The following is a 17,557-nucleotide window of genomic DNA, read 5'->3' on the forward strand; positions in this document are numbered from 1 at the left end:
TAATGTTGTCAGAATAAAGAAAAACACACTGAAAGACAGTTTGCATCTGAACTACTGACTGATTAGTTAGTACACTATGCATAATTATATATATATATATATTTTAATGTTTACAAATTTGTGGAATTTTTTTTTTTTTTTGGAGAAAGTGAGGCTTGGTACATGTTAGAAGGAAATATTACCGAGCTACTTGCAAGTCGTTGGAATAAACTATCCAAAAACCTCTGTTTTAACGTTAAAACTATAAAAAGTGATTACTGAATTAGCTTTGAAGTTAAGACAGCGTTTGTCTTTGGTGCTTTGCTTTGCTCAAATTAGATTTAATTAAATTGAAAATATAAGGGCATTTTCTTTTCATATATATTATTTTCTTTCTTTCTTTGTGATACATTAAGACTATTTATCTCTGTAACTGAAGTAGTGTTGACAGGTAGTCTGGCTCAACAAGTTTAAATGTAGTGTGGATTGAAGCACATGTTCTTTGCTACTGTCTAAACCCTGTCTTACCAGAAGGCCACAACTACTGTCTTCTGATTCAGTGCTCTCAGTTTGTTAGAGAATTGGACAATACCTGTGTAGCTGTTAACGAATTGGAATTAAGGTAAAAATAACATAAAGCCTGTAGAACTGCAGTTATGTTTTGCTCTTTTATTTTTTCCACATTTTATCAGACTTAATAGCACTGTAACTTTTTTTTTTTTTTACAACCAAGTATTTTTGTGTAATCATTTCCAGCTTATTACTGAAAAAAAACTTCATACAATAGTCACAAGTCATCAGCACCTAAGTCTTCAAAATGCTGTTGTTCTGTGGTGCAGATTTTTTTTTTGTTTGGGATCAGGGTTAGAAACATTACTATGTATATCAGTAACAAGGATGAAGTTCTAACATGAGAGATATTTGATTTCTGTTTGCATATGACAATCTGTGTTTTATGAAACTATCAGACTCAAATGTACCATAAACAAAGAAGCCCCCAAACAAAACAAGTGTATTTTTATTTAGTGGTAAACTTGTATTTGTTTTTTAAGCTTGTTTTTCTTGGTGATAAACTGAACTACATTTATCATTTGGACACATATCACAGACCTTAAAAAATACAGAAAACCAGATAGTTTGTTAATCAGAAATTGAGGTATCTGTTAAACTTACTGAAGAAAGGAAAATGAAGGTAGTGAAGTTTCTTCCCCTCCCTGTGCCCCATGATATATTTTAATGTAAGAAAATTCGTGAGCATTTTATTTTTGTAGAAAGATATATTTTAATCATAATTGCCATTCTATTTGCACTCAAGTTTTATGACAAACACAGAACACAAAATGATTTTATTGCAATGATTATAACATCACTTCTCAGCCTTCTTTAAGCAACCAACCAACCAAAAAAAAAAAAAAAAGAATCAGAAACCAAAACTCCAGATTCTGGCATCTTCAGCTGGCGTCAACACAGCACACATCTGAAGTCATACTGTCACTTGGCTGCTGAGACACCAGCAGCTCTGGAGTTTAGTAAGATGCATTTAGCTAGAGGAGTTGCAAATCACTCCTACTAGAGAAGGTTCAGACAAGTGCATTTCACCCCACCAGCATATTTCAAATGATGCACTTGTATGGATTAAACGTTTGATGACATTTTTCATAACAACAGCAGGAACATCTGGAGAACTGAAAATAAAGATAGATATTTAAATAAATGATACAAATCTTAATTCTACTAGGGAGATTAGTGTTAAATAAATTGTCTGTAGGTTTATAATAAATTAAAAATATCCTTTGGGTTTGAATCTGATGTGGTATTCATGGTGATGTGATACTTTTCAACGTCTGGACAGCAAAGGAACTATAGTGCAGTTCAAAATACTGTAGTGATATGAAAGAAAACACTTTAAAATAAGTTATACAGTGATTTGTGTCAACTTACAAAGAGATAGTAATTATCCTGGCTAGTGCAATGGTAGTAGACTGGGTAAACTGAATATTTTTGTTTGTTCCTTTTCTGTAGAAACAATTTAGCGTATGCTGGGTGTAATTTCATACTGGCATTTGGTAGTGGATGAATAATAAATCAATACACCAAACTCTCTGGAAATATGAGAAGATTAAACTGCAGTTGAATGAAAACTATAAAGTGCTTTAAATGACTATTTGTTGTTTACTGCATTGTTTCAAATTTCATGGTAGACACCAAAACCAATCCAGTGGAATCTGATAGTGCTCTACAGTAAGTAAAAGTTACCCTGTTGCTTACTGTAGTCAGTACTTCCATGGCTTTCATTTTTCCTTAATGTTAAATTCAGCTTACCGTGGGATCATAAGAGAAGCTTATGGCACAGGTCGAAATTGCACAGGCATAAAGAACATAAATGTTCCCTATTTTAAAGTTTTCTTATGGAGAGGGAAAAAAATAGAGATGTAAAAGGAAGGGGAGGAAGGAAATACAGCAATCTGGAAACAGTTCATATCCAGTGTTGTTGCTGGTTTGCCTGAAATACACTGTTCACTTTTGTAAAGAAAAGGACTGCTTGGATTGTACAGAATGCTAATTCTCAGATTTTTAAGTCCATTGAGTGATAGCTGCTATAATACAGATGCTTCTTCCATGGCTTCAATCCACCTAAAAAAGGACAGGAAAGAAAGAGTGGTACATATAAAATTGTTTCTTTTGAAAAAATATGTATTTTAAGAACATAAATTCTGAAAAGGACTGTATTTCCCATCCTAGTTCTAATAAGAAGCTATGGTTTTGTGATTAGAATACGAAGTATGAAAGCACTGAATTACATTTAAAAGCAAGAAAAACCCCATAAAAACAAATTTCCTTCCTGTGTGCCTTGAGGCACTGTCACTTTTATTACAAGTTTCACAATTACTTTACTATGTGGTAGTAGTAGAGTAGCAATAAACTGAAATCTGAACAATTATTTTTTGATGAGCAACTGATAGGTGAATAAACAGAACACAAACTGGGTAAGATCCCATATAAAAATCACATTTGAATAGAAAACGATGATTCTCTAGGCTTAGCCTTCTTTCTGTCTAAACAAAGGAGTGAAAAGAGGTAGATTTTTCATCACTAAGGGCAGTTGCATGCAATTGGGCTTAGTTAACACTCTGAGAGCTATTTGTTTTCCTCTGCATAGATGCATTCAGATTCGTACAGATCTGAAGCAAAGGAGAGGAAGAACCCTACATAAGCTTTTGGACTTACACGCTCGCTAGCATGGAAGCCTGTTCCCTTACCTCTGTGCTGAATAGCTGTCATCTGCTCGGAAGCTATAAAATAGAGTTTGCTTGTGATAGAGATGGAAAACTGTATCCATGCATCCTTCCTCCTTTTCTGGGGCAACAGTGAAACCCAACAAAGGCAAACTTTCTGTAGCAACTTTATCCTGAAAGCAAACAAGTGAACCAAAAATCAGTGCAAAGCTTCTATCAGCTTAAGGGCTCTTCCTGAAGAACAATCATGATAGAAACACTCTGTGGGCTGCAAAAGCAGTATGATTCTTCTGCTGAACTGGTGGTTTTTAAACAGGAACAATGCCAGTGTACTGCACGTGTTCATATAGTCTTGGTTCTCAACCTCAGCAGCACCTCTTAAAAGTACTGGTATTCATGGCCATCCAAAAGGTCAAATTACCCATTACTTTAATGACTACTTTGACATAATGGTCCAGGAAGCAACCTATGAGGTTACTGGCATGTGGGAACGTTCAGCAGTACTTTTGAAAGCTCCATCTCAGATGTGTTTCTTTGTACTATTTTTGTTTGCTGAATGCAGGTATTAGTCTGCTTTGTACCTTATAATTTCCCTGTACTAGCGAATATTGTTTTAAGAATCTGCACACCAAATAGCCTGCTCACTTTCAGGAAACACTGCTTCAAAAATCTCAGAACTGGTAATGCAATTCAGTGTTAATTTGCCCCCAGTAAACAACAGTGGTTTTTGTTTGCCAAATTCTGCTTTATATAAGTTAAAGAAACAAATATCAATCAAACAAATTTTAGCTGTCAATGAGAGCTACAATTTTGGTCACTATAAGTTTTCTATATGTGTACGTTGCCTTTGCTTCTGCTCTTAGAAGCTCAACTAAGCTGGAAATAAAAAGTGTAACTAACCATCCATTGCTCTTACCCTATCTCCAACCAGATGTGATTGCTTCTAAGATTACGAGAGATAAGCGTATTGAATATAGAACTGGATAGGTTCATAGGTTCATAAGGACCTACAAGATCATCTAGTCCAACCATCCTCCTATCACTATCCCTACCCAACTACTAAATCAAATCCCTTAGCACCTCATCTAAACGCTTCTTGAACAGCGCTAGGGACCGTGCCTCAACCACCTCCCTAGGCAGGCCATTCCAGTGCCTGACCACTCTTTCAGAAAAGAAATGTTTCCTCAGGTCTAATCTAAATCTTCCCCGGCGCAACTTGTGGCCATTCCCTCTCGTCCTGTCATTATTTATCAGGGAGAAGAGGCCCACCCCCTCCTCACCACAACCCCCCTTCGGGAAGTGGTAGAGTGCAATAAGGTCTCCTCTGAGCCTCCTCTTCTCCAGGCTAAACAATCCCAGCTCCCTCAGCCGCTCCTCATAAGACTTGTGCTCCAGACCCCTTCCAAGTTTTGTTGCCCTTCTCTGAACACGCTCCAGGGCCAAATGGATGCTAACAGTCTGAATTGCTGAGTTCAGCAGTAAATGCTAAGAGGCTGCAGGGCCTTGGAAAATGATGTCAAGTTCAATATTATGTGGTCTGAAAGTGTAAACAAAGCAGGTAGAAAAACTGAAGAGGTAACAAACTACACATCAGCACTACTGAAGAAAGCTGTTATGTTTTCAGTGATAGCCAAATCATGAATGTTTTTGTGCCCTAATCTCATCAGTTTCAGAGGGATAATTAATGACACTTCATCCCTTACACTGATGAGTTTAAGTGATTTATATTTGCTAAGTGTTCTGAAGGCTTAAAATATCAAATATTGCTGTTATGACAGATCTTGCATTCTATGTATAGAAAAATATTTCTATATTTCTGCTTACAAAATCTGTCAGTTATAACTGTTTCTTGTATTGCAATTACTTCAAGTTTTTCAGCACTGCAGCTATTCAACTGGAAAAGAAATAAAAATGTGAAAAGGGACTGGGATGAGAAAAAAAATACATAAAAATAGCCTACTGGAAAGCCAGCCTCCTCAGCTATGAGGAGAAGCCTATAGGTCAATACAGAAAGCAGTATTCTTAGCTCTGCAGATTATCCTGTCTTTCCTTGTTGATAATCTAGGATAAGTGTCTTATTTGCACATACAAGACTCTTCTCCCCAGCAGAAAAGTATTACAGCACCATTTATCTACAAAAAAGAGAAAAAATCTAGCAATTGCCTTCAAGTCTCATATGTAAATTCCTAGGCTCAGATTGACAGTATATAAAAAAGCGACCAGCAAAAAAAATAAATAATAATTAAATAATGAAGGGCAGTTTGCAAAGAGGTTGTTGAGGTGCACCCAGGGATGTGGCTGAGCCCTTCAGCCAAAGGTTACTGCTTAAGGGCCATGTCTATTAGAATCAGTTCTCAGAGGCAGTTTGCTATGAGAAGGCCCACCATTTGTATCTTTCACCTTTTACTTCTGCTGACTGCAGACCATAAAGGATAAAATTTGGTTAAGAAACTGTTTTGAGTTAGATTGTACAGTACCTCATTTGCTGTGTAGGTGTAGAGGACTTTGCCTTTGATAACAAACCAGCGTTTCTTCCAGTGTCTTTTGCCTCTCTTACATCTGGTGAGATAACCACTGATGGTAGCTCCCTCTTCTGAGGCTGCCACCTGAAGGAGAGTGGGAGAAATCAGAATTTATGACAGCAGAGGCTTTTTTCTTCCTGATATGCACGTTTACTTGGAGAAAGGAATCCCATGCTTATTTCTGTTTTGTTTTTTTTTTTTTTTACTGTTTGAAGATGTTAAACTTTGTTCTTGTTAACACATGAAAAACATGCAATATAGTGTAATTGTTACTGAGAACAGCATGTTTACGGTTATATTCTGAGAAGCTGAACTTGTCCCTCCTCCCAGCTCTTTTTGGAGGGTGAGGTGACATTAAAAAAATCATGCTTCCAGTAAGAGAGAACAGTCCTTTGTCAAAGCACCTTTAAGATGTGGTTATATTTTGGACTTTGCAATATTTTAATATTAATTTATGTTAATGACTTGCCTATGACTTGATTTCATTTGAAAAATAGTATTTCTGAGGAAAGTTACCCCTTTCACAAACTAATTCATTAATGACCTTAAAGATCCACATTTTGGTTAGAGAGAACTCCACACAAACACAAATACAGAATGCAGTATACCTCATTAATTACAGTAGTAAACTGCAAGGATATCAAATTAGGAAAGAATGCCAGAGATTCAAAACCAGCCTTTTTGACAACATAAGAAGACTGAGCAGTATCACAGCAGTGATTTGTAGCAGAACAAAAGCATTCCATCTCCTGGCTAAAGCAAATGAGAAAAAGTTACAGATTAATGCTATATTAAGACGTAGCTCATCAATTTCATTTCACAAGTAAGGTTCTTATCATAAAAAGTAACTAAGCAATGGCAAATTGTGCTCCGTTGATACTTGTGAAGGCTATGACCTGCCTTCCTGTACCAGCTAACACCACGAGGTGGTCTTAGTTTTCTGAAGACAGTACAAGTTGATGAGGAAATGTAAGTAAGCTGCTCTAATCTGGATTTTTTAGTGGGCTGAAGAAGTTTCTGGACTGCATCCAGAGCTCAGAGTACTTTATGTTTGAAACACTGGTGCGAAGAATAGAAAAAATAATTGCACGAACATGGGATGAGCCCACTGCTTGCAGAATAAATTATAAACCCAGATGCTGAAATCTCAGCATGCAGTTCTCAACGGTTCCTTGCCTTTCGGAGCCAACTTGGTCCTACCTCTGTAAGAGCTGATGGGATCTTCTTCTGTTTCTTGAAAGATGAGTAATGAATATTATGGAAGACAGAGGAGAAGGCACTGCTTGAACACCTGGATGAAGTTGGAGGGAAGCTCACACTTAGTGGTCGCTCTGTGAGATTGAGAAAATGCAGAAGGGAAGGGAGAAATGGATGAACTGGTATATGTCATACAGGGGGTAAAAGATACACACTACACTAATGCAAAAAACTATGGAAAACAGGCTGCCTCCACCATAGCTGTTTTTTATTTATGCTTTTCCTTCAAATTACATTAGCATGGGGGTCATCAGTAAACTTGCTGAGAATGCACTCAGTCACACCAATAAAGATGTTGAAGAGCACAACTCCCAAGACACACACCTGTGGGACACCACTCATCACAGGCCTCCACCTGGATGTAGAGCCATTTCCCACAATTATATATGTAAATCCCTCACCCCCCAATTTATCTTTGATGTGGATGTGAATTTAAATTAAAACATGGACTCATATAGCATGACAGTAATACAGTTATAGTTAGGCAGTAGCTCTACTGTTAATCTGGAAACAGATGAAAGCAGAAATTCTTAACTTCCCAAGTGGAAAAGCTCCTAGTGGCTCTGCACTTTACCTAAGCAGTCCTTGTTGTAAAAGTGACAAGGATGAGGACAGAGTGAGATACAGCAGAGACACTGTTTCCCTTTGATGGATTATTCGCTAGAAATGACAGGGAACAGTTATCAAGCTGTAATGTTTAAATCTCACACTCCTTGCTGTTACTCTGGCTTATCAAAAGGCCAAAGAAACCCCCCAGAGAACTTGGCTTGCTGAAACAATTTTAGCTGGCTTACAGTTTGGGACCTCAGGATACATGAATTGTGGTTGAAATGAGAAATCCTGCTACCAAGGTCAACATAATAAGGCAGGTCCTAAAACCATCTCCATTATTCAAACAGACAGTAGACTTGTCAAGTTTGCCAAGAATGGAGGAACGTTACCTCTTTTCTTCAGTTCCACATAACAGCTATCACAGACTTTGGCTGCTTGGTCTCTGAGGTACTTCATAGGGTACTTATTTCTTGAACAGTTTCGACATACAATCTGCTCCAGAAAGGAGATTTGCACGTAAGTATAATTTTACATTTGTATATATGCACATATAAAACAAATCCTCCGAGTTGTTTAGGAGAGAAGGATAGACAGTGGAGCAGATATAACTTTTGCTACATCTTTGTCCGTCAAGGTAAAGCTACTGATTGATAATTACTGTAGATTTACACTGTTCTGAGGCAACCAGAATCATGCAGAGAATTTAGTCACACACTAGTCATTAGAAATCTACCTACCTAATATAGCAACGAATTAACAGTTTCTGCAGAATGTCTGGTCTTGATACTGCAGCACACTTGCAGAAATTACAGTAGTGGTAGCCAGCATCTTAGTAGTGTGAATAAAGGCTCCCTGAGGAGCTTGTACAGCTCTTACCTTCCCACAGGCATGGCAATGATGTCGCCTCAAAGTGAGGGTAAAGTCACAGCCACAGTTCATGCACATCATAACATGGGATACGGGTACCAAAGTAGGAGGCCTTTCACCCAAGGGTATTCCAAACCTTTCCCGTAACTTAAAATCAAACAACAACAAATCAAGAAGCATCCACCCAGTTTTTCAATTCTTAATGCAGTGAGATATAGATGCAGTGACATACAGATTCTAAGTGCTTCAGCAGGTGATTCAGCACTGAAAGCCTATGGCTATCAATATAAGGTGCTGTGAAAGCCAGACAGCAACGAATGTAAATCTGTTATTGGTCAGTCACGGACAATCTTCCCACGTGAGGCAAGGATCTTATTCACTGCTAATGCAAATTGCAGGTAAGGTAATGAGTTAAAAGCGATTCTTTTCTTATCAGTTTTTGAAATACTAACCCTAAAAATCTCAGTAGCTCCATAGTTTTCGACAGCAAAGCAGCTGAGTTTATTAATTCATTACACCTTGTTATGAACGAGGAAGACAAAGTACCAAGAACCAGTAAAAAGTTATTTTATTTTCCAATGCAAACCATGATGTGTACAAAGAGGAATTTATCCCAACACAGTCCGAACCTGATCCATGCTTTCCATGGCTGATCTGGATATATGGAAGCAACTAAAGTGAATTTATTTACTAATCTTGTTTCTAGGAATGTACAAGACTGGGGTTGTGCAGGTGTCTTTGCCTGTGTTCTAAGCCTATGGAGCCACAGTCGATATGAAGCTGATACCAGTTTTATACACATATATGTGCAATGTGCACAGTGCCATTGCTCACCACCTGTTGAACAATGCCCAGCCAACTTCCCCCAGTTTTATAGTTTTTTTTCACATGATGTCATATGGTACGGAACATCCCATTGACTGGATTAGGTCAGCTGACCTTGTTCTGTCCTCCTAGCTTCTTGTGCACTCCCAGTTCCCTCTGGCAGTACAGTAAGAGAAGCTGAAATGACCTTAGCTGTATTCAGCACAGCTCAGCATCAGCTAAAATAGCATGCGTTATCAACATCATTTTTCTCTAAAAGAAAAAATGCAGCATCGTACCAGCTACTGTGAAGAAAATCAACTCCTTTCTATCTGAAACCACAAGAATTTGTACCTACTTTTAGAACATTCAAGATACTGTTTAGGAACATAAGGAACAGATTTTGCTAGTTTTCCTCTAGGTGAACTTGTATTTAAGCAAAGACCACAGAATACAGTGTGATTAACATTTCAGAGGTGGTCTCTAAAGCCATGCACTGTAATAAACTTTGTAATCTAGGCTTGGAATTCTGATCTTAATGGAATTACTAAGGATATCCTGACCAAAAAAACTCAGCTTTCTAGCATTTCATAGCTTTTTCCCTTCCCATTTCACTGTCTTCTGTTCTTGTCCCTCTTGCTCTCTTTCTTTCCCCTTCAAGCATTAAAATATTTGGCTTCCTCTTACCTCCACGTTGCTGTGGAAAGTGGGAGTATTGCAAGCTTTGTAGTCATCTGGGATGTGTCTGCTGATGCAGCTGTACCAGTCGTCCCTTTCCAAGCAAGAGCTGTGGAATGAAATATAGCAAAGCAGTTAATGCCATGTACATCGGGGACCAACACAAGCAGCTTTTGGATCAGATGAGAAAAGCTTCATTTTCTGAACATTTGTTTTCATTTGCTTGTGCATTGAACCAGTAATTTCAGAGCCATGAACAAAACTGACTGTTGCACTTACTCAGCTGGATGATTAGTGTTATTATTGTGACTGAGTGGGTACTACATCCTCAGTTTTTTTTTTTTTTTTTTCCAAAGTAGTCTCTGACTTTGCTATGAACTGCTCAGTCCTAGATAACATTGTACGATAAAATGTTTCTTCTTTTGTGTTCATCACAAGGGCCTATGATACAGGAGATAATCTCCCAACAAGAATTACACTACCTATCAGTCCTTATTACTATCAGAAGTATAATCAAGTTATGCCTTCTGGGAAACCTGAAGGAAATACATGTCTTTTCAAAATGAAACACATTCCCATCCTGCAAAGCACTGAAAGAAGCAGTCCTGGCTTTAACCTTTATCATTCTTGAAAATTCTTTGAGAATTCCTAATCCTTGAAAATGAAGATCTGATTTGAAAAACAAAACAAGCCCTTTCCAGTGCTAAATAAGTAAATAAAGAGAAATTTTACAGTGATGTAAATTAAATCTTCTTTGGTGAAGAAATGAAGACAGACAAGAGGGAAATCCGCTAGTAAAAGCCTGTTAACTAATGCATGCCTTTAACCTTCTCTCCATTCCACTAAAGAACCTCCAGGCAGTAATCACAGGTTATTTACCTAATAAACGTGAAAAACATCTGTCTGCTGATAAGTAAGATAAATTCAGTCAGAGAGGCCTCTCAATTAGCTATTTCACTGGTTGTATGAAGGCTCAGATAAATTTTTACTGAACCTCCGAGGCCCTGTGAACCTCGGGCTTTGATTCACCATCGCTACATTTCAGCCTGTGTATGACTGAACCTTTGTGCCAAACTACCAGCTACCCCTGTGAGTCTTCCTTAGGCAGAGGGTTGAACTGCCACTACACTCCCCTGTCCAGTAGGGGGCAGCCACAGAACACGAGAAACTGAACTGGGACTGCATTTTGCGGCTGTGTTGCTCCACGTTATCCCCTTAGGGAGGAGATACTGCTTTCTCCCTGTGCTCCGGTGTTCCGTAAGGACCCCTGCATCCAAGCACATTTTTGACGTGTAAATAAAGGTGTAACAACAGTATCAGCCTTCTCCATAAGGACTCTGATCAGATCTATCATCAGCTTAATGCAAGGCCAGGACATAGCTTTTCAATGGGAGATATGAAGACTTTTGCAGTGTTGCTTGCTCACACACCTATGCCAATTTCAGAGCTTTAGTCGAAACGTTACTGCCTTTCTTCAGTGCACGTTCACCTTGTCTTCTACAAGTGTAAAAGCACTGAGACTTCATTTGTGATTGTCAACAGCTGGCCTTCAGCACAGGTCAGGAGCACTGCAGTGCAAACGATAAAAGATGCAGTCTCCAGGGATGCTTGAAGCCTTCTAGTACTTTTGTGTCTTTAGTGCTCCTTTTGGTGAGTACAGCAGCACGGTTAGGATAGCATGCTGTCCCACTGGTGTCTCATTAGCCCTGTCAGCCAGCACAGAAAGGGAGAGGAGGAAATAACTGCTTTCTTAGGGAAGACTGGTCCCAGAATGAGCAGCACAAGGAAAAGAAAGGGTACCTATCCCAGTGCTCTGATAAGTGTCAATTTCAATCCAGCTGTTATTGGAAGGGTCACTTCACTCTTAGCCCTGATCCTATTTACTACCAAAGAAACATAGCTCCCAATGGTCACACATGCTTAATTTAAGCTAAGCAGACTTGACATGAGCACAAAGGACGAAGAATCACATAACAATGCAAACAGAGCATCCCAAGATGCTCTAGATGTCTTCCTAGAGCTGCCAACTACAGTTGCCCAGGATAAAGGGGGCATGCAGCAGCTACTTCTCTACAACAGAGAAGCACTTTTCACTCACTTTTGTAATTGTCAGCAGGTAATTCAGAAGTACTGTGTGCATATTCTGAAGGTTGTGATGACTATGAAGATCTAAGGAAATCTCAGATATTTTCTCATTTGCTGGTTATAAAAGGAACCAGACAAAAAGGCTTTGACAGGTATCAGAGCACTGCCCACAGACTACAAATGTTCCTAGGAAGATAAGAGATCCAAATTCTGATTCTGAGTAAGAAAGTGCCTTCCCTGTCACTCACTGCACTGTGTAGCTCAGGAAAGTCTGCTATGTTTCCAGCTACGGTGCATCTAGACACTGATGATGTAAAGTAAGTACTTATTTTATTTAAAGTCTTCAAAACTTTAAGAGTTTACTTTAATACCACTGCTACCTGGGTATGTCTTTTATTGTAAACTACATCTGAAAATCAACCCATCCACTTTTCTGCTGTAGATCTAGCTAAACTTGCAGGATACTTTTGGACTAGAAACATGAAAAAAAAAAACTGAGCTACAAACTTTCTGCCATTAGTTTGTAATCCCACAGTAGATACACTGACTCCCAGTTGCAATTAGAACTAGCACTACACAAACCCAACAGTGAAGGTCTCATTAACAGAAAAACCTGTGACATCGCCAGTAACATTTAATTTTGGTTATTAAGTGCTTTTATAACTGTTGCATGATATTACCTAGTTTATATTTCTGTAGCAATTTTATAACACTAGTGGTATGATCTAGAAAAGTGTAATTGTGAAAGACAGATATAACATGCTCCTGGAGTTACAAGGAAAGAGTGTGAGAGATAATTGAAAGAATACAAGTTTTCTTAAAAAGATTTTCTTCTTTCCTCTCTCCTGAAAATGTTGTCAGGAGTTTTCTGATGACAGAAAAAGTCTGTCTAATCTTTACTTGTTAAATGAATTGAATTAGTTACAGTTTATGAGCTTTGCGTTTATAATGAATAGCATAGCTGTTTAATCAAGCACACAGACATTGACTGTCACAATAGCATGGACCAAACCCAAGTTCAAAAAGAATTAAACACTAGTTAAGACTTAGATGTTGGTTAGGCTGATCTAGAGATATAGCTAGAATGTAACACCTTCTGCCATGGCAGTTTGGAGACAATACCTCGCTGACAGTGTCAGGCAATATTCATCACATTCAATCTTCAGGACATTTTGGGCTTTTTCTGTCACTGGGCGGCTCACCTAGAAACAAATATTATGAACATTAATGTGGTCATGAGTTGAACTGCACAAGTCTCAATGCAAAGCAACCTCCGATGCCCCAGACCTCTGTTTCATATTTAAATGCAAAGAGGACTCAGGGTTTTCTGCCTATTCTATTGCTAATTTAATGAGGAATGTTCTCTATTTTGATGTGACGCTGGTTCTGAAGGGAAAACAAATAATTTAATCCAACTACAGAGGTAATGATACACTGTTAGTCAGGGTTGAATTTTCACACGACGAGCTTAGGAAATATTTAGTCTGACAAGTGTCAGAGCATGTCAGGTAGAAGCCTTCTGTAAAGGACAGAAATAAGACATGTAGACTATACACTGTGAAGTGCTTCAGATCAATGAATGTCTGTCTGCAGCCAGGTTCTTTAAGAGCCAAAAAGACGTAAGATACAGCTCAGCTGAAACTTTTTCCTGCCATGTACCATACTAGTCATCTACTAATAGCAAAAGCGACTTAAAGGAAACATGGCTTCATGGTAATTATGTGATATTATTAACAAGCATCTATTATACCAATCACTCCATATTTCAAACATACTATAAAAGTACCTGTTCTGCAATTGCTTTCTACTTAGAATTGGAACACTTTGTCAATTCCTACTTTAGCAGGGAACCTACAGTTATTTTTAGACTATGAAGTCTTCGGGGTGATCAGCCTTCCACCCTTTCAGAAAACTCCAACATACCTGGTGTCACTTTGCTGAAATTAATTATTTGTAACTCACGTCTTGCGTGTTTTCTACAGCCCCAGCCTCCTGACTTGCCACTCTTAAGTCTTATTTCATAAAAATATAACTTGGCATATCAGCTACAGAATAATTATGAAGATTCTTGGTGGGAAGTATATAATGGTCAGCTAGGTCAGAAATAAAGACCATTCCAACCCAAGATTTCCTGTTGCACAGAAACTACTGTCAATGGATGCTTAGAGAAAGATTGTAAGAACAGAGTAATTGTATCTATTTTCTGCAATCTGTAGTTAGGGAATTTACTGACCAAGACGCTGTATCTGTATCATTGCACACAGCATCACCCTATACATCATTTCCCTATTAAGTTTTAGAATCCATTAACATTTTTGATGAAAGCAGTCAATGGGTATGTAGAAAACAGGTAAATGAAAGCTTACATAAATTGTGAGTGGTAGGTGTTTAAAACCTGGCAACCTGGGGCCCCAGTGAATGCATTATAGAGTACAACTATGTGTTGTCGGAGAAAACGGCCAGAGTCATGACACACACACCAGTGTGGTTAAATCGTGCTCCCCCTTTGTTACCCGGAACTATGCATTGGCTAGAAAAACGAAAAGGGGAAATGTATGAAATGGGATAATAAACTTTTTCTGTTTCCAATTTCATGATCAGATAGTAAACTTGATTTCAACTTGCATTATTCATTACCAGCCTGAATAAGGCTGTCATACGAAGTCACAACCTTACAGATAATCTGATATATAATTACTTAATGTTATTTTTCCTTCTGACTCCTGGTCCACCCCCTCTGTCTTCTTACCATCAGCTGGAAATAAAACACAAACCAGAAAAGCACTAACTGCCCACTATACAATTTTAATTCCAGTCTATCACAGAATCACAAAATTGTAGGGGTTGGAAAGGACCTCTAGAGATCATCCAGTCCAACCCCCCTGCCAAATGTTATAGATAAGACATTACCTTCATGCCTGACACAACCAATGTGTTTTTAAGTTGGTATTTGCCATCCTTCTGGGGATACGTGTACAGCAGAACATCATTCATCTATATAAAGAGAAAGAGAGGATCAATAATTTGCAATATGATCTACAGGTCTGATCATTACCCCCCAGAGGTATTCCCAGAACAGCAGTAACTTGAAACTGCTAGGACTGTTGCTTAAAGGCAGGCCCAAGCTATACAGCTTATATGAAGAACTACATTTCCAGAGAGCTCTGTTAAACCTGGATCCAAAATTTTGATTACTTCCCCCTTCTGACTTTCCCTAGTGGCTAAGCAAGTAGATGCTAATATTCTTTCTATTCAGCTTGAGTGAAATTGCTGCTTGCTTTAGGGGGCAATGCTGTATTCAAGTCAGGAAGGCAGGTTGTGCATTTATTATGTGGCGATACCAACTAACTGCCCAGAATCCTGCAGCTCTGACTTAGTCCTGTGACAATAAAGCTGTGGCAAGGCCAGAAGTAGAGATGGGTTTCATGGGCTTATGTTTTCTGGGCAGAAAGGAAGCGTGGTGTCAAGGCTTGGAAGAATGAATCAGGTTGGAATAGTCTGGATATACAAGAGGAGTAACTGCACTCCCTTGCTAGCAGAATTCACCTAGATGCATGACAACACTGAGACTAAGGATGGCAGCAGCAACAAGTTTATCTGTGCTCCGCCAAACATCTGGCACCCATACAGTGCCGTAGCGCACTTCCTGAAAGCTCCTACCATATACTTGTTTTTTTTCTGAATGTTTTTGAAGGATAGTTCATTATGAACTCTACGCTGTTTTATTCAAGTCAGTGTTAAACATCCTCTGAGTGTCAGTGGAGCAGCCTGAACATATTCATGGGCTAAATTTTCCAGGCTGTGACTCAGAAACTTCCTATGCTCCAGCCCTGCTGGCTAGAGCATTAAAACAATCTCTCATTTGATAGCAGCTTCCCACACCCCACTTGCAACACAAGCAGCCTTTGTAGAGAAATTCTTGGAAGGGTGAGATAAGAGACAATGCATAAGTTGCAAAGTTCTGCGATTGTGGGGCAGTCAGGGGGGCTGCCAGCATCAGCAGTCCCAAACTGAACTGCAAAGAGGCCCCAACATCCCTGTAAACAGACTGGACTCAGGAAACAGGCGTCCAGCAAACCTCACCAAACATCCTGCCAGGAAGCACCACATACGACAATATCATCAGCCTGCACAAAACACCCAGCTCAAGTAAACTTTTGTGATACATATCATGTGCAAAAAATATGTACCTCAAAAATGCCTGAATGCACATGATACACATTTATGTCCATATGAGCTGCACAGATGCATCTCTCCTTAAAGGCATACATTCAGAGCACAAGTGCACATACCATCAAATCACAGCCTGAATGAACAGGCCAAACCTAGTTTTGGCACACAGCTAGCTCTTCTGGCATGTACTAACAACAAATTCGTTTGATGAGCTCATCTCCTGGGATGCACAGGGGTTAAATTAGCATGTTTATCCTTCGATACACACTCTTTTGCTGTAATTTTCTCCATGTTAACTCAGCCATAGTCAGTATAAGTTCACTACAAAGAACTTCAGAAAACAGTGTTCATATAAAATCTGTTTTGATTAGATAAGGTAAACAATTTCATCCAGAACTAACACAAATTACACTTGTACATACTAGTTTCTAATAATTTTTTCTTGTGTGGCAACTGGGGCATCATAAAAAGCATACAGTTCTGAAAGTTTTTTGATAAATACCATAGGGCAGGTTCTTGTTCTACTTGCATTTTGCCAGTGGCTGCAAATTATTTATATGTGGGGGGATTAAAATCAATTTTAAGTTTTAAGGGACGATATTTAGAAGATTATTTTATTCCTGGGGTTTTCCATGTGTTTTTATTTTCCCTGGATGTCAGAATCAAGATAGCATATCAGTTGGACCAGATGCACTGGCAGAGGAAGGGATGCATTCAGGCAGTTCTTAGCTGTTGCAAAAAGGTGTTTGCAGTGATGGGCAGTAGGCCCTTAAGACTGTTGTAGAAAAGTAGCTATATTCAAGGATGAAAGTTCATTGGTAGATATGCAGAAGTTGTTCTAAGACTGAATAGTCGATTACGCATCACTTGAGAGGTGATGGCATTATCTCCAGTGTCAGCAGACAGTGCAAAACCATTCAGATGTTAGTGCAGGAATTACCACATTCCACACTGACTTTCTTTCCCACATTTTCATCATTATGCTGCAAAGCAATGGCACTTAAGAACTTTCAGAGAAGACAGTGGGGGGGGGGGAGGGGAAAAAAAATCACAGAACCAAAAGAAAGATCTCTATCAGTTACCTTTAGACTGTTTCCAAGTTCCAATTTCACCTCCCTTCCCTGAAGGAAACTAGTATAAGGGACCTAAAGTGGTTTTACCTTATGCGTTAAATGAGAAAAGAAACCTTTATGCACCTTTTGATTCTTCAAAATAATCACAATGGTTTAGTCCACCATATACTTTGCATGACAGCACCCTTGGTCATGGTTTGCATTTCTGGCTGCAAGAAAGTCATGATTTTGATGTTGTTTACTATTTTTATAGTCCATTGATGCAGACTTGGATAAAATATCTTATTCTTAGTACAGGAAAGTATGAATTTTTTTTTTAAACAGAAACCAC

The 17,557-nt window shown here is 38.7% G+C and overlaps 1 protein-coding gene across 1 annotated transcript in view; it reads right to left on the bottom strand.

Annotated features, from left to right (window-relative positions):
* Positions 1–2,527: 2,527 nt before the first annotated feature.
* Positions 2,528–17,557, bottom strand: part of FGD5 (FYVE, RhoGEF and PH domain containing 5) — a 78,882-nt gene continuing 63,852 nt past the window's right edge. Inside the window, exons 13-21 of the mRNA XM_065749301.1 lie at positions 14,891–14,974; positions 13,103–13,182; positions 9,905–10,004; positions 8,423–8,560; positions 7,936–8,038; positions 6,938–7,068; positions 5,693–5,821; positions 3,240–3,388; positions 2,528–2,613 (exon numbers count right to left, since the gene is read on the bottom strand). Coding sequence (XP_065605373.1) covers positions 2,577–2,613; positions 3,240–3,388; positions 5,693–5,821; positions 6,938–7,068; positions 7,936–8,038; positions 8,423–8,560; positions 9,905–10,004; positions 13,103–13,182; positions 14,891–14,974 — 951 coding nt within the window. The 3' untranslated portion in view covers positions 2,528–2,576. The remainder of the gene's footprint in view (positions 2,614–3,239; positions 3,389–5,692; positions 5,822–6,937; positions 7,069–7,935; positions 8,039–8,422; positions 8,561–9,904; positions 10,005–13,102; positions 13,183–14,890; positions 14,975–17,557) is intronic.

This window comes from Cyrtonyx montezumae, unplaced genomic scaffold (assembly GCF_038088225.1).
Source record: "Cyrtonyx montezumae isolate F1298 unplaced genomic scaffold, pur_monq_1.0 scaffold_6, whole genome shotgun sequence".
In the NCBI taxonomy this organism is placed as follows: Eukaryota; Metazoa; Chordata; class Aves; order Galliformes; family Odontophoridae; genus Cyrtonyx; species Cyrtonyx montezumae.